Here is a 27994-nt window from a genome sequence, read left to right as displayed (position 1 = left end):
CCTGCTGCTGTGACCACATGACCACTATACCAAATGACTCCGTAAAAACCACAGATGCCATCCACAAATGGTGTGGAGATGACAGGGGTTTGGGTGGAACATTTTCTGAAGCTGGGAAGCTTTTAAAGAAACTGTCTCCCTGGTGACAGGCCTATGCACCAGCTAGCTGTGAACTGGTGGCATCCTGGCCCGGTCTGATTCAGAAAATCGCCAGCATCTCCTTGTCCCCCAGCCCCCAGGCTGACACACAACCAACACCCCCCCCAGCCCGGTAGCTCTGCGGGCCTCCCCCCTCACAGCACGGGACTGAGAAGGACGGCAGTCTGTAAGCTCCCAGAAAGAGGTTCCCCACAAAAGTCCAAATCACCACTAGTACATTTATTTGAGGGAGGGAGGGTCAATCTCATCAGGAACGTTTAAACAGGGTAGGACTAGAGACTACGATCTGCCCAACTTCTGGGTGTTCACAGCCGCACAGGCAACCAGACCCTGCGCACGCGGCGTCACCAACAGCCAGCTGAGCAGTTGGGGGGGCACATTCTGAGTGGTCACATGATTCCCATTCAGAAGGTGCTGCCTTCGTATCAGAAAGTAGTGTTGTGGAAAACGCAGCAGCACCAGCGCTAGCTTCCCGCAAGGGCCTGGACGTGGGGGGCCTCGTGGGAGGGGGGCGCCCTATTTACAGCAGGAGAGCAGCTCCCAGCTGAGCTGCAGGGGCAGAGCTGCCCACCAGGTGGGGTGGGGGGGATAGAACACCATGACCCGTTTCCCATCCAACCCGGGCTGCCCCAGGCCACTCCTGGACCCGCACAGGCAGGCTTGACAGATGTGTGAAGGGGGTCCTGTCCCAATCCCCAGCCCACCCACCATCCCCAGATCTAACAGGTGACAATCACCGGGCGCAGCCTCACCCTCCTCCAGCCCCTGCTTCCGGACAGACGCATGGCAATTGGACACAGCGCCCAGCTGGGCTGGGGCACACCTAGGTACTGCTGGGTAGGAGTCGCCTCACAGGAGCCGAGAGGACCAGGCCTCCCTGCAGCGGCCAGGAGAGATAGCGTGTCGGTGGCTTGGGCTACTCGAGGGCAAAGCACGATCCTGAGGACACCCGGCGGAAGAGGAGGCTGGAGCCGCGGAAGAGCTGGCCCTGGGATGGAAGGGACCGTCGGGGCAGTGAGCGGGCAGGCCAGCTCTCCCACCCTGCCCAGAGCAAGGCCAGTGCGGGCGCAAGGGGCCAGCGGCTGAGAGCCCTGTGGAAGGCCTTGGCCTGCATTCCCGAAGGGAAGGTCACAATCTGCCCTGCACTGATGTGGTTCACCTCACGCCACAGGGTGGCCAGTGTCGATGGGCCACTCAGTAGGCACCCCCACAGAGTCCAAGGGTCTGGGACTCCTCCCACGCCCACAGGATGTGAGCGCGGAGAACCGGCCGGAGTAGCTGGGAAGAACTGCGCCTGTCTCTTGCCCCCCTGGCCCCTATCTGTCCTCCTCTTACCCCAAGACCAGTCGGTGCGTGGGCTGCTCCCCAGGCCACAGCCCGGTTCACATGGCGAATCAGAGAGACAGGAAGAGGCAAGGATCTGCCCTGGGCACTAGAAGCCCTGACCTCTGGGCCCAAGGTCTCTGACCAGCAGGAAGGTGCTTGGGCATAGAACACAAAACCCCAGTTCCAGCCCCTCCACAAGGCTCACCATGAGGACCAGCGCAACTCTCAGGCTCTCCCGGGCACTAGGGTGCCCAGAGCAAGGTGCCTCCAGCACACCAGCTGCCTGGCGGGAGCTGTCTCAACCCCATGGCTCCATTTCTGGCCCTGCTGCTCAGGTGTGAACCGTTCTTGGGCTTCCCCACCTCCTCATGACTCCCTCATTCCTGTTCTAATTGCCTTTAAAAGAAAAAGGGATGGTCCTGGCTGCCTGGCTCAGTGGTAGAGCGTCAGCCTGGCGTGTGGAAGTCCCGGGTTCGATTCCCGGCCAGGGCACACAGGAGAAGCGTCCATCTGCTTCTCCACCCCTCCCCCTCTCCTTCTTCTCTCTCTCTCTTCCCCTCCCGCAGCCAAGGCTCCACTGGAGCAAAGTTGGCCCAGGTGCTGGGGATGGCTCCGTGGCCTCTGCCTCAGGCGCTAGAATGGCTCTGGTTGCAACAGAGCAACGCCCCAGATGGGCAGAGCATCGTCCCCTGGTGGGCATGCCGAGTGGATCCCAGTAGGTGCTTGTGGGAGTCTGTCTCTCTGCTTCCCTGCTTCTCATTTCAGAAAAAAAATACAAAAAAAAAAAAAAGAAAGAAAGAAGGAATGTTTCTGATGTAATTTTTTTTTCCCTACAGAGACAGAGAGAGAGTCAGAGAAAAGGATAGATAGGGACAGACAGACAGGAACAGAGAGAGATGAGAGGCATCAATCATCAGTTTTTCATTGCAACACCTTAGTTGTTCATTGATTGCTTTCTCATATGTGTCTTGACTGTGGGCCTTCAGCAGACCGAGTGACCCCTTGCTCGAGCCAGCGACCTTGGGTCCAAGCTGGTGAGCCTTGCTCAAACCAGATGAGCCCGCGCTCAAGCTGGCAACCTCGGGGTCTTGAACCTGGGTTCTCCGCATCCCAGTCTGACGCTCTATCCACTGTGCCACCGCCTGGTCAGGCTGATGTAAATTTTTAAATAAACTCAGCTATAACTATCTCAAACCCTTCCTAACTTAACTGCCTTAAACCAAGCCTATATTCTCTGTCCTGACTCACAACACTGAATTCCATGAAAGCCTCTCATCTCCCCGTGCAGTGAAGTGCCCACAGAACCCCTGCATCTGCTCGAGGTGCAGGAACGGGAAACCACTCCTCGGGACCTGCTCACCTGCACACTCAGGTACTTCCAGCAGTGGATCCAGGATTTGAACACCGGGGAGTAGGGGGGGAGCCCAGCCTGCAGCCTGACAGGAAAGGGGCACACGTCAGACCCCCAGAGCATGGGAGGTGATCAGCCAAGGAGAGGAGGGAGGGAGCTGCCACCACCCACACCCTGAACCAGTCCTCCCAACCCCTGAGGAAGCCCAGGTGCCAAGCACAATGAACCCACACAGCCCAGACGGCAAGGGCAGAACGCTGCATGGGCTCCCAGCTGGCTCTGCCCAGCTGCCTGGGCAGAGGGCCTGGTGCGGGGCACACACCTACCCACAGTTGTTCACAGCCATGAGATCACCGACCAGCAGGAAGGGGTAGGTCAGCATGCTCACTGCAATCTGAAACCCGGGAGACCTGAGTGTCAGTGACCCCTCACCAGCCCCGCCCTGGGCTCACGGCACGGGGACGCCCTGAGCCAACACCCCCCACTCCGGCTGGCCTGCCCAGCCAGGCCCGCAGGGTGGTGGGAAGGACAGCTGGCTTGACTTACCCCCATCACAAACTTGGTGTAGCTCCGGATAGCCAGGGCCTGGCTGAACTGAAGAGACAGAGAGGAGACTGGTTGGCCGCAGGCCCTCGGGACACAGGCATCCCCTCTGCTGCCTGGTCTGTGGCCCCTCACCCCGTCCCCCAGCCTGGCCTCACACCACTGCACACACTAGGTTCCTTCCAGGGCCTGCCAGCAGCTTCCACGGCCTCGCAGCAGAGCCGGGGGATCCTGGAGGCAGAAGTGCAGCAGCCAGGCGGAGGGGACTTCTACGTCCCTGGGTGCCGGCCTGCTAACCCCGGGCGTGAGCCCCAAGCACTTGGCCGGGGTCTGCCTTGATCCCTGTCCAAGCCCTGGCCCCCAGTGCTCTCAGTAAATGCTCACTGAATGAAAGACAGTCGGCCACCTAAACCACCAGGCACAGAATCCTAGTGCTAGAGAGACGGGAGCAGCAGCCTGGGATTCCTGCCTCCCCGCCCCCAGCCCCGCCCCCAGCTCCCAAAGCCGCCTTCGCCCAGGGAAGGGGACTACCTATCCCTCCGCCCTCCAACTCTGGGTGCAGCCTGCTCGGCCCTGAGTGGCAGCTTCATCTTAGCCTCGAAGCCACACACAGAAAGGCACTGAAACACTTCAGGGAGGCTACTGATGGCTATTGTTGGTGACATGAAGTGAAGCCCTTCTGGTCCACACCTGCCTACCCAGACTGGAGAAAAACCAATCAGCTGTGGGATACCCCACACTCCAAGGTACCCCAGCTGTCCCAGCCTGGCCCTGTGAGATGGGACACCAGCCCCCCTCAGCCCCACGAGGCGCCTGAGAAAGGGCAGAGCCATGGCTTCTGTAACTGCAGACAGGAACTGGTCTCCGCACAGCCACTTGAAACTGCTCAGTGAAAGGCCGGTAAGACTCACCCACCCAAGTCAGATGGGGGGTTTCCCTGAGCAGACTCAGCGCGGGCGGGGCTCTCCAGCCACAGACAGGTAAGCGTGCGCGCACAGACCGCCCAGACAGACAGGTAAGCGTGCGCGCACAGACCGCCCAGACAGACAGGTAAGCGTGCGCGCACAGACCGCCCAGACAGACAGGTAAGCGTGCGCGCACAGACCGCCCAGACAGACAGGTAAGCGTGCGCGCACAGACCGCCCAGACAGACAGGTGCACGCGCACACAGACCGCCCAGACAGACAGGTGCACGCGCACACAGACCGCCCAGACAGACAGGTGCACGCGCACACAGACCGCCCAGACAGACAGGTAAGCGTGCGCACACAGACCGCCCAGACAGACAGGTGCACATGCACACAGACCACCCAGACACAGACACGGGTAGACTGACACTCCCCCTTCCCCGTGACTCCGACACACGGGTCCCTAACCCTCCCCTTCCTTCCTGGGCTGGCCATCCCATCACTGCTCCCCTACTCCTGTCTGGGCTCAGGCAGAACCATCAGTCCATCCGGTCCCGAAGGCCTTGCTCCAGTGGCACACTTTAGAAGGACCAAGGCCTCCCGCCCTGACCCAAGCCGCGGAGGTCTGCACACAGCGGGCTGTGCAGGCCAGGGCTAACAGAACAGCGGCGTGCTCCTGGGCAGGACGCTTCCTAGCTGACTCGGAAAACCTCATGGAGGGTAGCACGCCCTGGTCAACACAGGAGACCTAGTCCCAGCCCTGCCGAGTCCCAGCCCAGGGCCTGAGAGCCCTTCAGCCTCTGAGTCTCAACTTCTCTGTGAGACAGATGTGTACCTGCCGGCTCCCTCCACAGCTGGGGTGGTGTCAGGATCAAGTGTCATCAAGTTCACAAAAGGGTTTGTGGGCTATTGTCAGCCAGTCTATCTCCTGTTTCCTGCTCCCTCCTGGGTCATGACTCCAACCAGCCTTAGATAGGCTGAGTGAGACCTGTCTCATCTCTACAGCTCTGCCTAGGATGGGCATTCCGTAAGCCCCTGATGGTCTCCCGTCTGGAGACAGGCTGCCCGGGGACAGCCACAGGTCCCTTCTCAGGCCACCCCCCCCATCCCTCTCTAGCCCTCGGGACTGGTGCTCAGAATCCCAGAGTCCTCCGGTCTGCCCCAGACCCTGGGCAGTAGTACACAGAAAGATGGACAAGTCCTTGTTCCAACAAACCTGGGAACCTGGATTCTGGTCGTTTCCCAGCCCCCCTGGGGTGTCACTCACGCTGTCATCCACCAGGTAGGCATTGATGAAGTGGGCCAGCAGGTTACAGCCCCACAAGAAAACCACATCTCCCAGGAGGTGAGGAATTAAGCCGCTAAAAAGACAAGGTGAGCAGAGATGAGCCGCGGAGGGGGAGAGCATTTCCTGGGGGCCTCACCCCCAGGACGCAGGCCGGGTGTTCCACGTTCCGAACTTCAGCACAACCTACACCTGAGGAAGGAGCCCACTGGGCCACGCGGGCCAGCACCGTCCACACCAGGGAGGCCGCGTTCCTTTCTACAGGGCTGCGTGCTACATCTGACACCACAGAATGCTTTTAAGAGTGTCACAAGCGGTTTTCAAACCAAACCAGGGAAGCCAGGCCTCAAGACGTGTGACCCGCTAAACCCAGGGTTTCCAAGGCCGACACGGACAGAGCCCGCAGCTGGTGGTTTTCTCCGGCCTCTTTACATCAACTCTCCAAAACACTGCTCGGGCATCTGCTGTCCTCGTGGGATGTTCCAATAGACATTCCACGCGAGCTCTTACGAGGAGGACTGACTTTTATTTTTTTAGTTTTACATGGATTTTTTAAAAAATATTTTATTTATTCATTATAGAGAAGGGGGAGAGAGAGAGAGAAAGGGGGGAGGAGCAGGAAGCATCAACTCCCATATGTGCCTTGACCAGGCAAGCTCAGGGTTTTGAACCGGCAACCTCAGTGTTTCCAGGCTGACGCTTTATCCACTGCGCCACCACAGGTCAGGCGAGGAGGACTGACTTTTATTCAAGTGATGGCCTCTGTGATAAACAGCTCTGTAAACAGATATGGGCAGTTCCCCTAAGATACAGTACTGAGGCCAAAAGGCCAGACTGAGATCAGCAGTCCTGTGTCTACTTGTGTTTTTTTTCTTAAAGATTTCATTTATTGGTTTTACAGAGGAGAGAGCGGGTGAGGAGTGAGAAGTATCAACTCAGTTGCTTCATTTCAGTGGCTCATTGCTTACTTGTTGTATGTGCCTTGACCGGGCAAGCCCAGGGTTTCAAACCGGCGACCTCAGTGTTCCAGGTCGACACCCGACCCACTGTGCCACCACAGGCCAGGCCCTGGTAGTTTTAATGTGCTTGTTTGCTTGTTTAGATACGGAAGGACTTGGAAAGACCTCCAGAAGAACGGCTACCTCTTGGGAAAGGAAGAATTATGATTTTTAAATTTTAAAAAGCTCATTTCAAAACATTTTTAAAAAATCAAAAAAATATATACAACACATCTATGTTATGAGGGATGTTAAAATGAACCTACAATTTCTTTTTAGACGTTTCTTTCCGATGAACTGACCGTTACATTTCCAAGCTCTGAACTGGCCAACAGACCACAGACAGACATTTCTTCAGACCCCTGCCTGAGGCCAGAAGCCTCAGCAAACAGGGGCCGTGCCTCAGGGCCAGGGCCATCTCTGATCCTGCGGCCTCCACCCGTGCTCAGACCGATGCCCACACACAGCCACAGTCCTTTCTGAGCACTGCAACACCTGCGTGTATCACCTCTCCAAAAACACGTGAAGAAAAAAGAGACCCCAGCCACACACCAGAATAAACCTACCCGAGTGTGAAAACTGCCGGAGGCAGTGCTCTAGTGTTTTGAAGTCTGCTGTGGCAGGCACACGGGCAGACACTTACACATACGTGCAGATACGTAAGCCTGTGTGCACATGTGCATGTGTGCGTGTGCGTGAATCGAGGTCTATCGACTCTGGCACTATCGACACGGAGGGCCGAGTGATTCCCTGCTGTGGGGCTGACCTCTGCCCTGCGGGGTGGGTAGCAGCTCCCCTGGCCTCTGCCCATTAGATGCCAGCTGTGAGAACCAAAAGATGTCTCAAGACACACCCATATCCCTGGGGGCAAAAATCAGCTCCTGATGACACACACACACACATTTATAAATGAGACCAGAAATAAAAACACCTGGCCGACTATAAAAACCACAATATAAGCCAACAGAGGGCCCATATTTAGTATATATATACATTCGTCACTGCCTAGACCTTAAACAGGCAGGACAAACGACACTCGTCAGGCCTGGCTTTTGGGTTCCGTTCGTGGATTATTCTGTCAGGACAGCTGTTGGTATGTTTTCCTCACAGGTGAAGTAAGGCGGGTGTGAGACACCGTACGAGGCCGGTGGTCTGTGCCCCGGGAGACCACGTGCCCGCTGACAGGGGCTCCACACAAACACAGGCCCGGCGGGCCGGCCTTCTGACTTCTCAGGGAAGGCAGAGACACGGTCATGTGGAATACCGTCCATGTGCAACGTGAAGACTCATCTGCCAGAAAGCTGCCAGACGGAACCCACCTGCTGGGTCAGCCTGGGCGCTGTGTTTGACCCTCAGTCACGCCAGACTCTCCGTCCTCTCTCAGCAGTGAAACCAGGGACAACAACGTGCCCAGGCGCGTGCCCTGCCGTGGGCCCACCCCCAGCCCTGGGGCGGGCAGATGGGGCCTGGGGTGGGGTCAGTCCAGCCAGTCCTGGACACACGGTACCGTCTCTCAATCAGGTCGAGAGTGCAGCCACGCAGGCGGGCGGGGCTGCGGTGGGTCTACGGCCAGCGGCTGCGGCCGGAGTGGAGACTGAGCCTGTCTGAGCCATGCCACAGCCAGCTTGGGGGGTACAAACTCACGTACACGAAGAAACCCAGCAGCCCCTCCTCTTTGAAAATCTTCCCAATGGAGCTCAGCACGCCGCTGTGAAGAGAGCAAGGCAGGGACAGAGGTCACCAGGGGACAGGGAGAAGCCCACCCCACCCCCCCAGCCCTGGCTGGGACAGCAGAGAAGACTCTGACACCAGGCCGAACCCGGTAAGACTAGAGAGCTCACTGGGCTGAGGGGACACTCACCCAGTTCCCGGAGCCTGGGGACGCCCCACCACCTGGGCAGAACCCTAGCAGCTGCAACCACTATTGTCTGTGGGCTGGAATTCAGGAATAAACCTGCCAGCGGGGCTCTGCACCATGATGGGCACTTCTCCCGCCTGGGCCTAGTGCTTAGCTCTGGCTGAACCGCCTTTCAGCCAAGAGGCCTGCATGCCCGCCAGAGAGAGAGCAGATGCGGTAAGCGGGAAGAGTCGCCTTCCTGGGGGTAGGGGAGTAGTGCGGGGCCCTGCAGCAGAAGGCCCTGGGATCAGCCCACTCAAGTGCAGCCTGGGAAACGGCATCTGACCCTCCCCAGCAAGATGGCGGACGATCGTCCTGGTCACTACAGCCTGCAGGAGACCAGAGGATGGGCTCCTAGGTGTGAAATGCAAAGGAGACTCAAGAGCAACCTCTGTGCCCTGTGCCTAGCCATGCCCAGGGCTGTCCTACATGAGGCTCTGCAAAGCCTACGTGCAGGGGCGGCCAAGGAGAGACGCTGGGAGCCAAAGGCCTGGCTTGCGTTGGTCAGGGACACCAAGCCCCGCCACACCCCACGACCTGACTTCTCAATTGACTTGGCACTCCTGGTCCCTCCTACCAAGTTCACATTTCAGTCTGGAACGGACTGATTTCCCATTAGTGAGCCCAAATGGGGCCCACAGCAGCAGGGCTTCCTGGGCCAGGGGCCCCCAGGAAGCTGCAAAGAACAATGGACCCCAGGAAATGAGAATCTTAAGAGAGGAAGGTAACAGGCTTGTCTTCCTGTCACATGCCCCTACGATTCTGCTCCTGTCGTGGACGGAGCCTCAGAGGGGCAGGGAGGGCACAACTGCCAGAGGGTATGGCTGTGCCAACCAACCTATTACCCACAGCGCCCTGCGCAGGTGGCTAGGTGTCTGGTAAACCACTCAAGTGGACGGAGGACAAGAGCTGTAAGCCACGTGCTGTGATGGCAGGAGAAGTCGTTAAGGCACAACCTAGAGGTCCAGGGCTCCTCACCCAGGCCTACTCCAAGCCCACTCACCCCTCTGCAGGACCCCCAGGCACGTCCCGGGCAGCCCAGACAACACACCAAGAAAACGCTCCTGGACACAGACTGCAGAAGCCACCCCCACCTTCCTCTGCAGTCAGCACGAGAACTATGGCAGAAGGGGACAGTGACAGGCCCAGCGTGGCCTGTCCTGGCAGACTCTGAATGGCGATGAGGCCAAGCCTATCAGTCCCAGGAATTACCCACCTGTACTTGGCCTCCCGTCCCACAAACTGAACCATGCAGCGCATTGAGATGACTGAGAAAGAGAAAACACACACAGGTGACATGATGCAAACACATAAAACCCCGGACAGCCCGGGTGGGGTGCCCGCTGCACCACGTGGCCCGAGTCAGAGAGCTGGGCGGGGCCTCTGGACTGCCCCGGTACACCCCACGTGCACGGTACCCCACTGCTTCCACCCAGGAAGAGCCCCACTCCCTCTGGGCAGGACTCCTGGCCAATCTCTCCTGAGTGGGGTTGCAATGGAGTACCCCCAGCCGCGGCCACTTCCCAGCTGCAGCCCGCAAGGGCCTCCCCGCGGCCGAGCTGCAGTCTCCGGGCCAGCTCACCGTGCAGGGGGTGGGCCAGCATCCGGGACACGCACTGCATCATCATCTCGTAGGAGGTCTGCAAGAGAGCAGAGGGACACGGGGTCAGGCCTGTCTCCGGCACTTCCAGGGAGCTAAGAGCTCACAGGGGGACGGCCTGAGATCCCGCAGCCCAAGTGGGGTCAGTCTACCTCAGATGGCCCCCCTGTCGCCCACCCTCCACCGTCTCACCAGGAATGCTGCCAGGCCCTGAGCAGCTAAAGGCTTCCCGGGACCCCTGCAGTGCCCACACTGGGGCTCTTTCCAAGTGGCCCCTCCCATGCAGGCACGAGGGCCCGGCTCCGTGGTGAGGGTACCCCCCACCCCAACACCCACCTCCTTCACCACTTTCCTCAGGGAAGTCTTCATGTCGTCCTTGTTGGAAACCTGCTCGATCTCATCCGGAGGGAAGACCTGGGACACAGAAACAAAGGAGGGCCATGAGCAAACGTACTCACAGGCAGAGACGGCAGGAAGCAGCTCCTACAACTTTCTCCGCAGTGACCTACAGCTGGGCCGGCCGCAGGGGACGCCAGGCCGGAGCCCGGGGCAGGAAAGGCCTGGCCTGGTGGCAGAGCTGTGGGGGGCAGGGGACTGTGAGCAAGAAACCTCCCAATCAAGGAGCCTCAGCTCTGGGCACCTGGGTTTGGAGCCGGGCTACGGTACATGCCGGGTGGAAGCCCAACCAGTCTGGGAACGGAGCAGCAGGATCAGTGCACATGGCCGCCTCTGGTGGCAGGAGCTCAGGGGCCCTTGGCCGTGGTGCCTCTGGTGGCAGGAGCTCAGGGGACCTTGGCCGTGGTGCCTCTGGTGGCAGGGAGCTCAGGGGCCCTTGGCCGTGGTGCCTCTGGTGGCAGGGAGCTCAGGGGCCCTTGGCCGTGGTGCCTCTGGGGTCACAGGGAGCTCAGGGGCCCTTGGCCGTGGTGCCTCTGGTGGCAGGAGCTCAGGGGCCCTTGCCGTGGTGCCTCTGGTGGCAGGGAGCTCAGGGGCCCTTGGCCGTGGTGCCTCTGGGGTCACAGGCAGCTCAGGGGCCCTTGGCCGTGGTGCCTCTGGGGTCACAGGGAGCTCAGGGACCCTTGGCCATGGTGCCTCTGGTGGCAGGGAGCTCAGGGGACCTTGGCCGTGGTGCCTCTGGTGGCAGGAGCTCAGGGGTCCTTCACCATGGTGCCTCTGGTGGCAGGAGCTCAGGGGCCCTTGGCCGTGGTGCCTCTGGGGTCACAGGGAGCTCAGGGGTCCCTGGCCGTGGTGCCTCTGGGGTCACAGGGAGCTCAGGGGCCCTTGGCCGTGGTGCCTCTGGTGGCAGGAGCTCAGGGGACCTTGGCCATGGTGCCTCTGGGGTCACAGGGAGCTCAGGGGCCCTTGGCCGTGGTGCCTCTGGTGGCAGGGAGCTCAGGGGCCCTTGGCCGTGGTGCCTCTGGTGGCAGGGAGCTCAGGGACCTTGGCCGTGGTGCCTCTGGGGTCACAGGGAGCTCAGGGGCCCTTGGCCGTGGTGCCTCTGGTGGCAGGAGCTCAGGGGCTCTTGACCGGTGGTGCCTCTGGTGGCAGGAGCTCAGGGGACCTTGGCCGTGGTGCCTCTGGGGTCACAGGGAGCTCAGGGGCCCTTGGCCGTGGTGCCTCTGGTGGCAGGGAGCTCAGGGGCCCTTGGCCGTGGTGCCTCTGGGGTCACAGGGAGCTCAGGGGCCCTTGGCCGTGGTGCCTCTGGTGGCAGGAGCTCAGGGGCCCTTGGCCGTGGTGCCTCTGGTGGCAGGGAGCTCAGGGGCCCTTGGCCGTGGTGCCTCTGGGGTCACAGGGAGCTCAGGGGACCTTGGCCGTGGTGCCTCTGGTGGCAGGAGCTCAGGGAACCTTGGCCATGGTGCCTCTGGGGTCACAGGGAGCTCAGGGGACCTTGGCCGTGGTGCCTCTGGGGTCACAGGGAGCTCAGGGGACCTTGGCCGTGGTGCCTCTGGTGGCAGGAGCTCAGGGGCCCTTGGCCGTGGTGCCTCTGGTGGCAGGGAGCTCAGGGGACCTTCACCATGGTGCCTCCAGGGTGGCAGGGAGCTCAGGGGACCTTGGCCATAGCTGATGACTCCAGCCAGGGCTCACCTTCTTCATGCTGCCCCGGGTCACAGTGGAGAGGGCATTGGACATCAGCCGGGGGCTCAGGCCTCGGAACAGCCCGATCTTCCCGTCCACTTGCACAATGTACTTGGCTGCAAGGAGGTAGAGGTGGTGGGTCACACCCAGCCCAGACGCCTGCTCCTGAGTCACGTTCGCCCCTGTCCCTCAGTACATGTCCCTCTGGTCACGGAGGGGAGCATCTGTCCAGGACCCTGGAAGCAATCAGGCCCCACCCTAATTCCTCTCTCGCCCGTTCCTTTGTGTAACAGCCTTCCAAACACACTGCTGACGCGCAAGTTCATGTCTCCTCTCTGGCTTTGAGATCTACTCGGCAAGCCCTGCTGTAGCTCCTCAACGCGGCCGCGGCAGTGCTGCAGCCGAAAGCCTTCTGAGTTCGTAGAAAGTGTTGTTCTCGGGGCAAAGGAAAGAGGGGAGAAGGTAGTGTCCGTAGGCAATGATAAGTTTGCAACCGAAGGGGACAAGAGGAAGAGGAAGGGCTCCCAGAAGAAAGGCTCAAGAGGGTCCCCACGAAGACTGGGTCCCCACCCTGTCACTCTGCTCCGCCCAAGATCCCACCTGGCACCTGCTGGCACTTATTAGAAGTAACCAAAAGAGAGGTGCCAATGACCTATTTTACAGAAAATATTGTAAGCAGTCAGAGAAGCTAGACCCTCCCTACGAGCCAGTGTCTTTCATGAGGGTCTTTGAAAGGATCACTTTTTTAATGTTTTGTTTTTTTATTATCAACTTTTAAACTACGTTCAAAAAGACGACGTAATTTTATAAAGCTGCATACTTGGAAACTGGCAGAACATTCTGTGAAACAATGAGCTCCCCTCAAACCCACGATGGCGGTTCTCCAGCGCCGCACAGTGGCAGGAACCAGCACGGCAGGCCTTTCTCTGCAACATGTCCGCCAACCCAGCAACCCAATGTCACCGCTATGGCTGGCTGTCACTGCGCCCCAGAGCACCTGCTACCTGCACACTTGGCTTCCTAATATGGGTGGGGCTGGGAAGAGAGGAGCAGGCGGGGAGAGGACACTGGACAACATGACGAGGTGCCCTGCTGCTTGTGAGAGTGAACAGGCAGAAGGAAGGGTTCTTTTGGGGGAGGGGAGCTCCAGTAGGAAGAAGGAAGGTTTATTTGGGGGGAGGGAGCACCCGTCAGTAAAAGGGAGATCTGGGCTGGGTACAGTGTGATCTCCAGCAAGACACTTAACCTCCTCTGGCCGACCTGCCCACCAGTGAGAGGAGGCAAGGCCTCGGAGATGAAGGAAGAACAAGGGAGGCTGGAACAGACGGGGGAGGGGGGGGCAGACAGAGGCGGTCTGGCCCCTCCCTGCAGGCTCTGCGTCCCCTCCCAGGAGTTCCTCTGAGTGCGCCTTCACCACGACGCAGGGAGGAGGAGCTGCTGGCCAGAGGGGCTCTGCAAATCCAGACAGCCACGCCTCTCCCCAGAGGAGAGGTATGACGTCTGGAGATACCCAGCCAGCAGCTGCTACAACAGCTGGACTGAAACAACATTATGTAAACTGGGGGTGGGTGGGGAGGGAGCACCTCAGAACTCTGCTCATCTTTGCAAGAGGCAGGAAAGTGAGTCAAGACCCCTCGACCTGAGCTCTTTCGGGAATGACCATGATGTGAAAAGACTGGTCAGGTTCTACCGAGTCCCCCACACGTCTGGAACACGCTAAGCAGGGAAGCCTCCTCAGAGGGGGAGGGGCTGGCAGCCCGCACCCCCACTCCCCGCTTGCCACAGTTCCACTGTGGGCGACTGGCCTCACTGGCCTCCGCGGGGTGCCTTCCGAATTCTGACCCTCCTCCGCCGCACTCACCACCTTTAAGTAAAAACCAACATGAACACATTTTGCCACAAAGTGCCATGTTCTGCCTGGCCTGAGACTGCACTCAACACGGTGGCAAGACAGAGAGACACAGGACATCACAGTCTGCCAACAGTGTATGAAGTGACAAAAAGGGGACAGGAGGGGAAGCCCCAAGTTATCCAGTAGAAAGGAAGATTTTCAGAGAACATTCTTACCAAACAGGTAAGAGCTGAGGTGGGGGAGGCGTGAGGGGTTCAGGCTGGCAGTGACCACAGACAACAAGGACACCTTTACAGAAAGTCCTGATCGTGGTCACCCCATGAGGCTGGGGACTGGGAGGGGGTTGGGAGGGGACAGTGATAGTAGACTTGAGAAGACCTTAGGCAGCTGGCACCCACGGGCCAGGGGATGGGCTGTCGAGGCAGCCAGGTGAGCTTGGCTGGCATCAGGCAAGCTCTAGTGTTGGGCTTCCCATCGGGCAGCGCGACCTCCTGCCATGCAGAGCTGCTTGGAGGGGCGCAGGTGCACAAAGGGCGGGCTGATGCTACCCTGCAGAGGAGTGGGGGCCCCGGCAGTTAAGCGGCCTGCCCACGCTCACACAGCTGGTTGGGGCACACCAGGGGCGAAGCCACAACTCACCACGGACTAGTCTATACTCAACAAGTGGGGATGCCAGACTGAGCTGACACCAGGCCTGGGGAACGCCAGAAAAAGAAGAGGAAGGAAGAAGGTAAGGAGCCCAGGAGGTTCCAGGAGGCCTCGGCTGGGGTAGCAGGAAAGCAGAGGAGCTGGTAACAGGGCTGGGGTGCTCAGAAGCCGAAAAGACCTCCTCGCTCCCATTCCAGGCACAACCCGGGGGCAGGGATGACAGGGGCCAGTGTCCTGACCAGCCCCTCCCTCGGCACCTGTATGCCCCCACCCCCTGCCTGGACTGACAGCTGCAGGCGGAGGAGCTGGACCAAAGGTGTATTGTTCCAACATCCTGCTGCCTCTGGCCACACTCTTGGGTCCCCTCCTCCATGCCACGTTGCCCACATGTTCCCCAGGGCCCCCACGGCTGGCGGGGCCTGCTCCCCATCTGATGCTCCCCGCTTTCCTACCACGGACGCACTCACCATAGGTGAAGAAGCTTGGCAGATAAAGGACCTTCCTCCCCAGCACATTGGTCCCAATGGTGGGGGGCATCGGCTCATGACCCACCTTCGGAATCAACAAACACAAAAGGAAGGTCAGATTCTCCTGCTGATTCAGTCTCACTGCTTCTCACCTTCCCAGGCCTCTAATTCTTTTGCCAGAAATTCTAATGCTGTTCCTGTTGATGTTTTCTCCATTAAAACATACAAGAAAATATACAAGAAATTTCATCGGTGTCTATAACTATCGGCATCACAGAATCTCCCAATGAACAGAGCAGTCTAGGCCCAGACACTACTCCGACCACAATCCAAGTCACCTTCATTCCCCAACACTGTCACCTTCAGATTCCCCATACTCCCAGGGCAGAAGCCCCAACCCCCATCCTGTTTTTATACACTTCAAATCCCGTGTTCACGTCAGGATAAATCTCAGTTAACTCTCATCTCTGGGTTAAAAACTTCAGTCTAGTCTCAATCCTAAATGTGGCAACACCAACACACACACACACACACACACACACACACACACACACGTTTCAGCCCCAAACTTCAGACAGCCCAGCTCCAAGCAGCCTGGTCCCAAGTTCATCCCACAACTCACGTTTCTCACCACACCCACAGAAGACGCTAACCAATCTGTTCCTCCCACCCCCAGGCAGAGCAAACTGTTCCTTTAAGTCCCAGCTGCTCTTGACACAACCGCTAGACTGTGTTCTCATCTCCACCACCCTTGTCCCTGTGATGGAATGTCCCTGTGTTTCTGTGGGACTGTGGTCACTCTTGCTGTGCGACGCTGATCATACCTCTTCAACTCATGGGTGGGTGGAGGACAGAGCCCGACCCCGTGAAGAGGCGGGGTCTTTCTGAGGGGTGCGCGCGCCCATTTGTTAACTGCCAATAGTGACAGAGACCGCTGCCAGGCAGTAGGCAAGGTGGCTAGGAGACCAGCACTTCAGTGGGGTGCCTTGACAGGGGGCTGGGACAGCAGCCCTGTCCCCCAAAGCAGGACAGCTAAGCCCATGACCCAGAGCATCGACTCCTGCATGTGGAAAGCAGAAGGGAAGGATGGGGCAGCTCCCCTAAACTGGACTCGGGGTGCTTTAGGGCTCTCCTGGCTCAACTCGCTTTTTCTTCGCCTTAGGGTTTCTGAAAGTTTAGGTGATTCTCACCTACATGACACGTTACTAACAGTAAATGAAGAACCCCCTCTGGATGAGGACTTTGTTTTAAAAAGTTCTATGGGGGGTGCTGGAGAAGAGGGACCAGGCACTGACCCCAGCGGTTAGCCCTCCCCTTCTAGACCTTCCCGCTTCTGGGTTAAAAAAAAAGGCTGCACGGTTCCGACTTCTGTTTCCGTTCTGCTCTCCTATGCAGGCGACGTTCTCTGCCCCTTCTCCACGTCTGAGCTACTGCCCTTCTGCTCTAGTCCAGTCTGGTCATAACAATATGGGAGTCCCACTGGTTCCAATTCCCTCCTAAACCCACGGTGTCCCTTCCTGCTATGCCCCCACAGCTCCCAAATCTGCTGAGTCTGAGTTCCTAACTTCCACCCCGGTTATCAGAGGCACACTGGCCATATCTCGCCCCAATTCTCCTTGCCCTCGAGTTTCCATTATTTGGGCCCAAGTCGTACCACCCAATTTCATCCGCAAATTTACTAACGGAGCCCAAAGCTGTTGCTGTGTCAGATCCTGGCAGAGCCAGTCCATCACGCTTAAGTCTCCAAATCCTGAAACCCAGCATCCCCGGAGCCCTGACCTGAGGCAGCACCTTCTCCTTCACCTAACCTGGACAACCTTGAACCTGCCACCCCAGTCCTGCTCACTCCCCCCCAACACTAACTTCATAGCTGCATTTCTGCAGCATGTTACTGATTCTCAAGCTATACCCATTAAGATTCCACCCTAAAATATGTTACTCAGCACCAGCTGAGTTCAAATCGGATAGGCCACTTGTCACCCAGCTGGGCTCACCCATCCTTACCCCCCACACCATCAGTTCTCCCCACTAGTCTCTCTTCATCCCCCAATTCCCGATTCTCCCTCATTCCCAATTCTCTCTTCGAATCACTCCTATTTCCATTTTCTCCTCAAACCTGTAAACCAAATCAACGATGGTCCAAATGATGAAGCCACTTCCCACTTTCTTCACATGGAGCCTCCTATTCCTATACTCCACGGGCCCTCCCATCTGCCCCCTAGAATCCCAGCCCTCACCCATCGATTGGGCCAAAAACACTCAGCTCCCAGCACCCTTACTTCGCACCCCACGTACCAATTTCTCTCTCACACCTGTAATCTCCACTGCTGTAAATACAACCCTAATTCTGTAAGTAAAGCAGCCCTCACTCCTAAGTCACAACTAAATAACAGTCTGGACCTTCCCCCCATCAACCATTTCCACATCTCAGTCCCAGTCAGTCTAGTCAGGTCCCTGACTTGACTCTCCTCATTGCTTGTCCCATTCCTGGTCAAACCCAAGAAATCTAGTGCCCCATTCCTCAGATTCCAACTACTCCCATTTAAGTCCCTCTTTTGCCATGGCACCTCTCACTCCGCCAGCACTATTATAAAGACAGTAAATCAGACACCCAGTCGCCTCAACTCAAATTGAACCTCAAATGTTGGTTGGGTCTCCACCTCAATTGTTACCTCCTACGGCTCACTTCTCCTAACTGGGACATTCAGTAATCAATCCAGGCCTGAACCACCCCCATCTAAACAGTGCCCACCTCAGCCACCCTAACCTAATCCTGCCAACCGTATTCCTCCACCTCCATCTCCATCTCCCCCTTCCAACTCCATCTCTCCCTTTCTCAAGCAGCCTGCTTCATCTGTAAGCATTGCTGGCCGCCTCCAACATACCCAGTGCACCCTGCAGGGCACCATTCCAGAGACGTCCCTGCCTCGGCCTCAGTTTCTGCCAGTCCCTCTCTATCCTGTCACCTTAGGTCCCATCTACCCCTTCTGCTTAATCCCAATACTTCCAACCCCTTCCCGCGCCCCCCCCAAATAGAAGGACTGTGATTCCCATCTCCCCACCCCCACCGGACTTCCATTTTCTCCTCCAAATGCGTCATCCCTTAACCCCCAAAAAAACCTTTTCCTCGCTCCCCTCTCCAGGCAAAACGCCACTCCCCCCCTCATCCATTGCGTCGCCCTATCTGTTGCCCTCCGCCCTCAAACGCGTCACCTCGTCTCCTCCTCCCACCAAATCCGTCGTCACCAACAGATCCGGCGCCCCCCATCTCCTGCTGACGGAAAGCTCTCCCCGGCTCAATCCTCTGCCTGCGCCCTCTCCCACTCAATTCCGTCATCGTTAATTCCACGGCCCCGTCGTCCCTTCCTCCCTCGAGTCTGCTGTCCTTCCCTCCTCTGCTCAATTTTGGGCCCTGGCCCCCCGTCCTTTGTCTCGCCATGCGCTTTAAATCCATCCCTACCAAACCCACAGCTCCCGCTCCCCTCTCCCCTCAATGTGTGCTCAGCTCCCGAATACTGTGCCTCGGCCCCCCACTCCCCCTCCCCGCACGTCCGCCAAAACTCCCGCCCCTCCCCCAGTCCTGTTGTTCGACTCCCCCCAGAATGAAGCCCTTTCCTTCCTATTTCTCAAGTTCATCGCCTCCACTCCTTCATCCCCAAAACCGGGCTCTCGACCCCATCGCCCTCTCCTGGCGCCCCTAAATCGCCTTGTTCCGTCCACCCTCTGCCAAACCTGTCGCTCCGACCCCTTCGCCCCATCTCCCGCACCCCCAAACTCCTGCCTGCACCCAGCACCCCCAGACCCCTGCTCGCCTTCTTCCTCTCCCATTCCCTCGGCCCACCCAAGCCTCGGTCCCCGCCTCTCCCCGAATCCGCCGCCATCGACTCCCCCCCATCCCAATCCGACCGGATCGAGGCCTGTCACCTTCACAAGAGCCCCCCACCTCCCTACGGCGCCCCCGCGCCCCGACCTGGATAAGCAGCTTCACGTAGAGCAGCGGATGGCTGAGCGCGGTCACGCCAGCGCCCAGCGCCACGAAAAGAGCCTCGGTGGTCGGGGCGTTGTCTCCGGAGCCCAAGCCCCCCGACGCGCCGTCCATCCTGCGGGCCGAGGGCTGCGCTGCAGGCCGAGGGTGGCGCGGTTGTGCGCGGTGCGCGGGCGGCGGGTCGCGCGCCCGGGCCTCGACCCCCGCCGCCGCTCCGCCGCGAGCTCCGGCTCCTGCTCCCGCTCCCGCCATCCCCGCGGCACCGCCGCGAGCCCAGGGCGCCACTTCCGGGTCCCAGGCCCCCATGACGCCGGGCGGCGAGGTCACTCCCCGTCACGTGACGGGAGACGCCCCGCCCCTCGTTGGCGTCAGGGGGCGGGGCCGGGCTGCGGGGGAACGCGGGTGGCGGGCTGCGTGGTACGTTCTGGAGGTGTTACCGGGACCGAGTTGGGTACTGCCGCCACGCTGCGGCGCAGGCGGAGGGTCAGTGGGCACTGGCGGCCGGGGGCGTGGGCTCCGGGCCTGTGGAGGCCTCCGCTGGCCTGGGCGCTCCGGGGAGAGCCCCAGAGAGCGGCAGGGCGGGGCTCCGCGGCTCTGGGAGCCGGGCGCCCCAAATATGGTCTGCGGCGTTCCTAAGGCCCCTTCGGGCTTCGGGAGTTTTCTCTGCAGTTCTGTGCCCGCCCCTTGGCGGCCCTGGTCCCGGGCAGAGCGGCCCGCGAGGCCTTCTGCTGCAGGACGGCGCCTCTGCGGTCTCCAGCCGGTCTTTACCTTCCCCGGCACACTGGGTCCAGTCGCCTCGCCCCTCCTTTGCACCGGAGCCTCCGCGAACCTCCCTTAGCGCCCACGGTTAGAGAACGCTGTGCTCTGCAGCGCTTGGCCCAGCTCCCTCGCTAGATCCGGGGGTTTAATCAGTCGTTCAATATGAGCACACGCAGTCACTGCGCCTGCTAGGTGACCATATTCTAATCTTGAGTTAATAAAAGTGAAATAACTGGCCCTAAAATCGATTTTGTGCCCATACACATTTTAAGGTGTTTTGCACCTTGCCAGGGAGGGAGATACAGCTGCTCCTCTAATTACATTTTGTTCCATTTCTTTTTTGCTTGTTATGTTATAACGTTGGTGAGATGCATAGGAACCTATCTCCTGGCCCTGGCCGGTTGGCTCAGTAGTAGAGCGTCGGCCTGACGTGTAGGAGTCCCGGGTTCGATTCCCAGCCAGGGCACACAGGAGAAGCGCCCATCTGCTTCTCCACCCCCCCCCCCTCCTTCCTCTCTGTCTCTCTCTTCCCCTCCCGCAGCTGAGGCTCCATTGGAGCAAAAGATGGCACGGGCGCTGGGGATGACTCCTTGGCCTCTGCCTCAGGCGCTAGAATGGCTCTGGTCGCGACAGAGTGACGCCCTGGATGGGCAGAGCATCGCCCCCTGGTGGGCGTGCCGGGTGGATCCCGGTCGGGCGCATTCGGGAGTCTGTCTGACTGCCTCCCCGTTTCCAGCTTCAGAAAAATACAAAAAAAAAAAAAAAAAAAAGGAACCTACCTCCTGTTTATATCAATTACCCTTTGGTAAAATCAGTTTTGTTACAGGGTTAAATGAGGACCTACTGGATTTATTACAGCTAGTGCCCTGTTCCCATTGATAAACATGCCCTTCCCTGCAATGACGCCTAGAACAGTGAGTGCCCTGCTAGTTGTGAAGGTACTAGTAAAAGTTTCTGTTTAAACGGAAAGGAGTCGGGTAATCCAGAGTCTGTAGAACACCGCAGTGGGGGACCTGGCCCCTTTGCTGGACTGACCCTGTGTTTGTGGTGAGACAGTTCTTTAGAATAGTTACCTGCCTTCTGACCATTTAGCCCAGGTTCTTGCTGTCTGCCCTTCTCATCTCCCTTCCTGACTTACCTCTTTAAAAACCACCTCCCCCCTGCAACCCCGGACAAATACTCTATACACCTTCCACATTCAAATCCTCCTAGTCTACCTCCCTCCCTCCCATCTCCTGGACTCTGGCTTCCCTAACCCAGATTTGTTCTGGTCGAAATCACTGCAAAGCCTGCCAGCTTTTTCAAGTGACTGCGTTTTTTTCCTTCAAACATAACTTTGATCAGACCTACCTCCTGCCCCAGGAGTGCTTTGCACGACTTCCTTTTGCCTGGATTCTGATTTAGCTTTCCCAGCGGGGGCCTTAAAGAGAAGTTCATCAGCAGCCTCCGCTAATGTTAGAGCAGCACGCTACCTCTCCACCCAGAGCTCAGAGTCTGAAACTTCCTCACACAAGCCTTTTCCTCCTCTGGGCTTTTCCTCCCCGTTTTCCCCAGCTGTCTGTTTTTCCTTCTGACCTTGACTGTGGGTGCACTGTTAGCCCTTTCATTTACTTTGCCTGACATGGCCGCCTGACTTTTTTGTGCGTATTTGGTCTTTTCAGACAGCGGTTCCGTGTAAGGCGGCTACCTAAACTTGCACTATTTTGTATCTTCCACAGCACCAGATATGGCAATAGACATATGGTAAATGTTCAGTTAATTGTTTGAAGTGATTGAATAATTTCTCTAAGCCAAGAAAATTAAAAAGAGGTCAGTGAAGGCAGGCAGACCCCTAGGAAACCAAACAGAACCAATGTAAACAGCCCTATGGCTATAGTTAGCAACCCAGGGCTCCTAGGAGCACCAAGAGAAAGGAAAAAGCTTCAAGATGAAAAAAATTACAAACCATTCAAAACAGATTATTACATCATGAAAACGAGTGGGCTAACCAGGAAATGTACGACTCCTGGGAACTTTCCATAATAGAGCAATCTCAAAGAAACTTTAAGGGAGACGATGTAGTTTTCAAATGAAGGCAAAGATAAAGGGTATGAAAGTATCATACTAAGAAAAAAAAGAAAAAGGACACGGAAAAAAGAACAGGGATATCTGAAAAGGAATTGAACAAATCTTCTAGAAATGAAAGCATACTCACTGAAATGACTAAATGAAAGAAAATTTTGCTCAGATTCACTGGATTGAAGACACTGGCAGTGAGTGTGTCTGTACTCAGAGCTGTTCTCTCTGGGCTGGTTAGCGCCCCCCTGTGGTCCCACTCCGTCCGCAGTCGCCCTGCGGAGTGCGAGTGCTTGCCACACACGGTGCTGTGGCGTCTGCTTTGTCCCTCTCCCTTTAGTTAGAGTGTAAGTTTCTTGAGTGCAGGGACTGCTCTAGTCATTGGCACAGTGCCTGGCACATGGCAAGGATTCACTAAATGTTTCCTAGAAAATATATGAAAAAGCAAAAATACCTGAACAAAGTTATTTCTAGCAACACAACTTAATAGAATGAAAACTTTAATAAGACCCACATGCTCCAAAGTAGGATCCAACAAACAGCCAAAAAAAAAACAAATCTCAAAACAACAACAAAAATTAACAAAAAGTAAGACTCCTGTAGACTTTGAGAATTGCAAGTATATAAACCACCAGTCCCTGGAATCCAGTGGGAAACTAATGAAAAGGAAATACAAAATAGTATATGTAAGTACCCACTATAGCAACAAAATGGACATCACACTAATCAGGTCAGGAGTGAACTTGAGGTCATGTCAACGTCAGCAGAGGGTTCAGGCCTCATCTGGGGACAGGCTAGAAAGAAACAGCAGGTGTCTGGAGAATTTACCCTGGTGTAAAGCCTGGATGGAGGCTCCCTGGTTACTAGTGTTGAGTGAGAATGTTCTGGCTGCTGCCTCTGTTCACCTGTTGGCCTGGGTGGGGGTGGGGAGCACTGTCCTTCCTTCTGTCCTGGTTCCCTAGGGTCCCCTACCTAAACATCAACCTAACCCGGAGACCAAACTGCAGAAGGAGCCAGCATTAGGTTCTGGCATCTCTGCCACGCTCTGTTCCCCCACCGTCCCCCGCGGCACATAGGACTTTACTGAGCAGCCTTCAGAGCTGAATTCAACCAGCTGTCCTATATTCCGGGGCTCTCCTGCTATGTGAAGGGAGGCATGCCTGCACCGGTGCCCAGGTTCTGCCAGACACGGTTGCTGTTGGCTTTACAAGCATTAACTACATTGAATATCAGGATATGAGGCTGGGGCTACGATGACCGTCTTTATCCCATGGGTGAGAAAACGGAGACCCAAAGAAGTTAAGGAACTTGGCCTGACCAGGCGGTGGCGCAGCAGATAGAGAGTTGAACTGGGATGTGGAGGACCTAGGTTCGAAACCCTGAGGTCACCAGCTTGAGCATGGGCTCATCTGGTTTGAGCAAGGCTCACCAGCTTGGACCCAAGGTCACTGGCTCGAGCAAGGAGTTACTCGGTCTGCTGTAGCTTCACGGTCAAGGCACATATGGGAAAGCAATCAGTGAACAACTAAGGAGCCGCAACAAAGAATTGATGTTTCTCATCTCTCTGCCTTCCTGTCTGTCTGTCTCTATCTGTCCTTCTCTGTCTCTGCCACAAAAATAAATAAATAAATAAATAAATAAAAATAAAAAGAAGTTAAGGAACTGGCCCGGAGCCACACAGCTAATAAGAGGCGGAGCCAGGATTCAGATCCAGATTTGCTGAGTCTGACACCTCACAAGACAGAAAATGGACCGGCGTCCAGAGGGATGACCCAGGGGCCTCCAGGGGCTGCTGCCAGGTGGACCAGTCACTTTGAGGTTGTTGATGGCACAAAGGCCTTCTGGATGCACGATCTATGAAGAAAGCAAGATTCCAGCAGCTGTCACACACACACCCTGTGAGTCCACAACTACAGATGTACACTCCATGTGGGTACCATGCGCTTGTGAGCTAGGGGGCAGTCTGCTGCCAGCCTCACTCTGGGCTTCCCCCTCCGTGTTTCTTTATGCCTCCTGTGCAGACAGCACCTCCTTAAAAGCTCACCACTTTGGCCTGACCTGTGGTGGCGCAGTGGATAAAGCGTCGACCTGGAAATGCTGAGGTCGCCGGTTCGAAACCCTGGGCTTGCCTGGTCAAGGCACATATGGGAGTTGATGCTTCCAGCTCCTCCCCCTTCTCTCTCTGTCTCTCTCTCCTCTCTCTCTCCCTCTCTCTCTCCTCTCTAAAAATGAATAAATAAAATTTAAAAAAAAAAAAAGCTCACCACTTTGCCCCTGAGATTGCACTGTCTGTGGACCACGTCCTGCCCGGGGAGCCCCGCGGTTGCTGACTCCTGTAGAAACAGCCTGCCTGGCAAAAGAAGTGTGCTCTCTGGAATCAGCGGTGTCTGGCCATGAAGGCTGGCGTTGCGGCTGCCAGCTGTGTGGCCCTGAGAGCCTCTCCCGGCCTTGGTTTCCCTGGGCGTGTAGAGAGAATTGGAGTAAGGGATGTGGGAGAGTGACAGGACCACCCACTCAATACATGCTGGCTGTTGTTAATGCCAAAGTCTCCAGGGTTTGAGGATCTTCTCCGTGGATGGCTTTGAGTATCTTCCCAGCTTCCCGTCATTCCCTTCTTTGAGGGTAGCTCTTCATTGGTCCAGTCCAACCGTTTTTGCACAAAGTAGGTCGGTTACCTTGCTGGTGTGGGACCACCTCCCCCCAGGAGGTAACGGGGCTCCCACTAGCCGGTGACAGCCCCAGTAGTTCCTGCCCAAGGGGACTCTCTGAATTAAGGGAGCAGAGAGCTATGCTAAGATAGAGCCACCCAATTCAAGGAAACACCTATTGACCTAATTATGCTAAAAGAAGGTACATTATAACTGCGATCATCTCAAGAATTCTAGCACATCATACAGGTCACCGGAAATGTATGTGCGTGAGGAATCACGGAGTCTTCTGAGAGAAACCTGGAAGACAGCACTGGGACTAAATGGCTCTGGCGTTGGGATGAAACTTAACTCTAAGAAGGGGGCTCTGGCCGGGTAGCAAAGTTGGTTAGAGCGTTCATCCCAATACGTCAAGGTTGAAGGTTTGATCTCTAGTCCCGGCACCTGCAAGAATCGACCGATGAATGCATGAATAAGTAGAACAACAAATTGATGTTTCTCTATCTATCTATCTATCTATCTATCTATCTATCTATGTAAAATAAATAAAGAAATTTAGGAAAAAAGATCTAAGAAGGAAAACGGGACCTCAGGCTCTGAGGCACTGGGGCATGCACAGTGAGTGTAGCTCGCACCCCAGTGTAACAAAGTATCAAATGCCTGGTTTGTGTCTGCTCTGTCCTTGTCCTCTTGATAGGGAAAGGTGAGTCTGTCTACAGCTCTTGTGTTCGATGTCTGTTTGTCCTAAAAGGTGGGAAGGAGTATTTTTCTCCTGCAGTAATCAGTAAAATTCAAACATGAACAGGCCCTTGTGCAGAGTTTGGGTGAGTTTGGGGATCACGGGGAGCTCATTCAGTGGGAGACTCTTCGGTGCTGAAAGGGGGGGAGCTACTGATCCGGGCAGCAACGTGGAGGAGTCTCCGAACGTCGTTCTGAGCGAAACAACCCAGGCGCAAAAGAGCACCCGCTGTTTGTCTCCATTTACACAAAGTTCTAGAACAGGTGAGACTCATCTGAGAGGACAGAATTCAACGCAGAGGTGGCGGGGGTGGGGGGAGGAATGACTAGACAGAGACATGAGGAACTTGCTTGGGGGGATAAAGCATTCTTCATCTTGATTTGGGGGGGTATGTGAGTGGACGCACGAGGAAAAGTCCCCTCAATTGTACTCTTAAAATCTGGACATTTTATTGAGTGACCATTATTCCTGAATTATTGGGAAAAAATACAGTATTTCAGGACTAATATTCCTGTTGCTTTGTCTTAGTGGGTATCTGGGGTTTTAAAGGGAAGGTTCTGTCAAAATGTCTACTGCACACATCCATGCAAACTCTCACACAACTAGGAAGACACACCTCTCCCTGCGCCGCGGCTTCCTGGCCAGCCCCTGGCAGAGTCTGAATCCTTCTGTGCAGCGGCGTGCTGCAATTAAAGACTCAGCAGAGTGTTTAACAACTGGTTTTCTAGGAAAGTCAAGTTCTGATTTGTAGCACTTGTCCATTCACGCGATGTAAATATTCTCACCGTGGTGGACTTTGAAGCTGCTAGTGTGATGTCACGGAGGGCGGGGTGGGGAAGAGATGGGTGTGATTGACGTCCAATGCCAGTGGAAGCCGGCTCCAGCGTACCACTGTGACAAACCTTGTTTTGAAGTTTTGCGGCGTCTTGGCAGAGGGAGTGAGCAGCCATCTCCTGTTAGCCTGAGTGTGAAGGGTGGAGGGAAGGGTACGACCCTGCCCTGCAGTGGTCCTGTGAAAAACTGATGCCAAAGTCAGAGAGGTCCGCCTTGCAAGGTATAGCAGTTTGGCAACTGTGGAACCGGGGTTAGCAACCCATTGGCCGTGTCAGGATTTTTCAGTGAAAATACGGGTTTATTTTATTTACAATTCCTGAATTCTAATTTCCCCTGGGGAGAACAAAGAAGAAAACCTGGCGCCACAGGCCCTGCCTCCCCTCCTGACAAGAACCGGTCAGAGCGCAGTAAAAGCTGCCCCGTGAGGAAGGCACGGACCCTCTACCCGTCTCCACGTCTCAACAACACACCTGCGGCTGTGGTCAGCTGTGTTATCTGCGTGGTTCTAGTCGGCCTTCCAGTGTGTCAATCTGGGTCTACTGCGTCATCTCTGAGAATTCGTTTGTGTTCTGATCAAACAGTGTGTGTGTGTGTGTGTGTGTGTGTGTGTGTGTGTGTGTGTGCGCGCGCGCGCGCGTGTGCACCTGCTGGTGAGCTGAAGAACTCCCATGCACACCCACAATTTCCCCAGTTGAAGGAACCAGGCTTGGCATCTTTGTACCCATGCTTAGTCTGGGTGCTTCTGGGACACCAAGGGACAATAGAACCTGGCCAGGACATTGCCCAGACCCCTCATTCCCAATCCTGGCTGAATATTAGAAGCACTAAAGGATTTTTAAAAATATAGAGAGGATCACCTGACCAGGCGGGGCGCAGTGGATGGAACATTGACCTGGAACACTGAGGACCCAGGTTTAAGACCCAGGTTAAAAACTCTGAGGTTACCGTCTTGAGCGCGAGCTCACCAACTTGAGAGTGGGGTCGCCAGCTTGAGCATGGGACCACAGACATGACCTCATGAGCCTAACTTCACTGGCTTGAGCAAGGGGTCACTAGCTTGGCTAGAGAAACCTCCCCCCCATCAAGGCGCGTATGAGAAGCAATCAATGAACAATTAAAGTGCCGCAGCTATGAGCTGATGCTTCTCATCTCTCTCCCTTCCTATCTGTCTGTCCCCATCTGTCCCCCCCACCCTCCCTCTCTGTCTCTCACTGAAAAAAAAAAAGAGCGGTAGGGAAAAGTGAGGCTAGAGGAATGGCTGTTCAGTCAGCAGACCTTTCTGATTGGCTCTGGGGGGGACAGTGGGGGAAACTGAAGAGTGAGCTCCAACCCGAGGGGCCAGGCCCTGGGGGAGGAGAGAGGGACAGGCTGGGCCTTGATGGCACCTGGTCAGGGAGAACAGTGAGGCTAGAGGACACCAAAGCCAAGCTCCCAGAGGACAGAAGCGGGAAAATAGAACATGCTGCACCCTCCTGCAGCCCCTCCCTGCATTCTGAGAACGGCCAGCTCCCTGTTCTCCAGCGATCTGTGGAGGGCCTCCCACGCTGCAGGCCCGTGGCAGGCCCTGTGCTAGCATCTGGGGACGCCTACCACGCTGCAGGCCCTGTGGCAGGCCCTGTGCTAGCGTCTGGGGACGCCTACCACGCTGCAGGCCCGTGGCAGGCCCTGTGCTAGCATCTGGGGACGCCTACCATGCTGCAGGCCCGTGGCAGGCACTGTGCTAGCATCTGGGGACGCCTACCACGCTGCAGGCCCGTGGCAGGCCCTGTGCTAGCATCTGGGGACGCCTGCCATGTTGCAGGCCCGTGGCAGGCCCTGTGCTAGCATCTGGGGATGCCTGCCATGCTGCAGGCCCGTGGCAGGCACT

At 56.7% G+C, this 27994-nt stretch overlaps 1 protein-coding gene and 1 non-coding gene across 3 annotated transcripts; both read right to left on the bottom strand.

Moving 5' to 3' along the window:
- Positions 1–357: 357 nt before the first annotated feature.
- MTCH1 (mitochondrial carrier 1) lies at positions 358–19419 on the bottom strand. 2 transcript variants are annotated; one of them, XM_066359520.1, is made up of 12 exons: positions 19078–19419; positions 15108–15192; positions 12150–12256; positions 10404–10481; positions 10050–10107; positions 9684–9735; positions 8219–8278; positions 5504–5648; positions 3383–3430; positions 3163–3230; positions 2846–2921; positions 358–1147 (listed from the first exon to the last, which is right to left on the bottom strand). In XM_066359520.1, the coding sequence occupies exons 1-12, from the start codon at positions 19396–19398 to the stop codon at positions 1076–1078; spliced, it is 1170 nt and encodes a 389-aa protein (XP_066215617.1). In that variant the 5' UTR covers positions 19399–19419; the 3' UTR covers positions 358–1075. The 2 variants fall into 2 exon arrangements, with proteins under 2 accessions (XP_066215617.1, XP_066215618.1); XM_066359521.1 differs by having other exon boundaries at positions 5555–5648.
- LOC136389859 (small nucleolar RNA SNORA2/SNORA34 family) lies at positions 6848–6982 on the bottom strand. The gene has a single exon (XR_010748420.1). It is a non-coding gene; the product is annotated as a small nucleolar RNA SNORA2/SNORA34 family (small nucleolar RNA).
- Positions 19420–27994: the final 8575 nt, after the last annotated feature.

Source organism: Saccopteryx leptura, chromosome 1, assembly GCF_036850995.1.
Source record: "Saccopteryx leptura isolate mSacLep1 chromosome 1, mSacLep1_pri_phased_curated, whole genome shotgun sequence".
NCBI lineage: Eukaryota > Metazoa > Chordata > Mammalia > Chiroptera > Emballonuridae > Saccopteryx > Saccopteryx leptura.
This window is presented reverse-complemented; position numbering and strand designations above follow the sequence as displayed.

Excerpts from the sequence above, each read along its gene's own strand:
- MTCH1 (XM_066359520.1), bottom strand. The coding sequence starts at position 19,398 with ATGGGGGCCTGGGACCCGGAAGTGGCGCCCTGGGCTCGCGGCGGTGCC. Across the intron at positions 10,108-10,403 it reads TGAGGAAAGTGGTGAAGGAG|ACCTCCTACGAGATGATGAT; the intron begins GTGGGTGTTGGG and ends GCTCTCTTGCAG. Across the intron at positions 8,279-9,683 it reads GGACGGGAGGCCAAGTACAG|CGGCGTGCTGAGCTCCATTG; the intron begins GTGGGTAATTCC and ends CTCTCTTCACAG.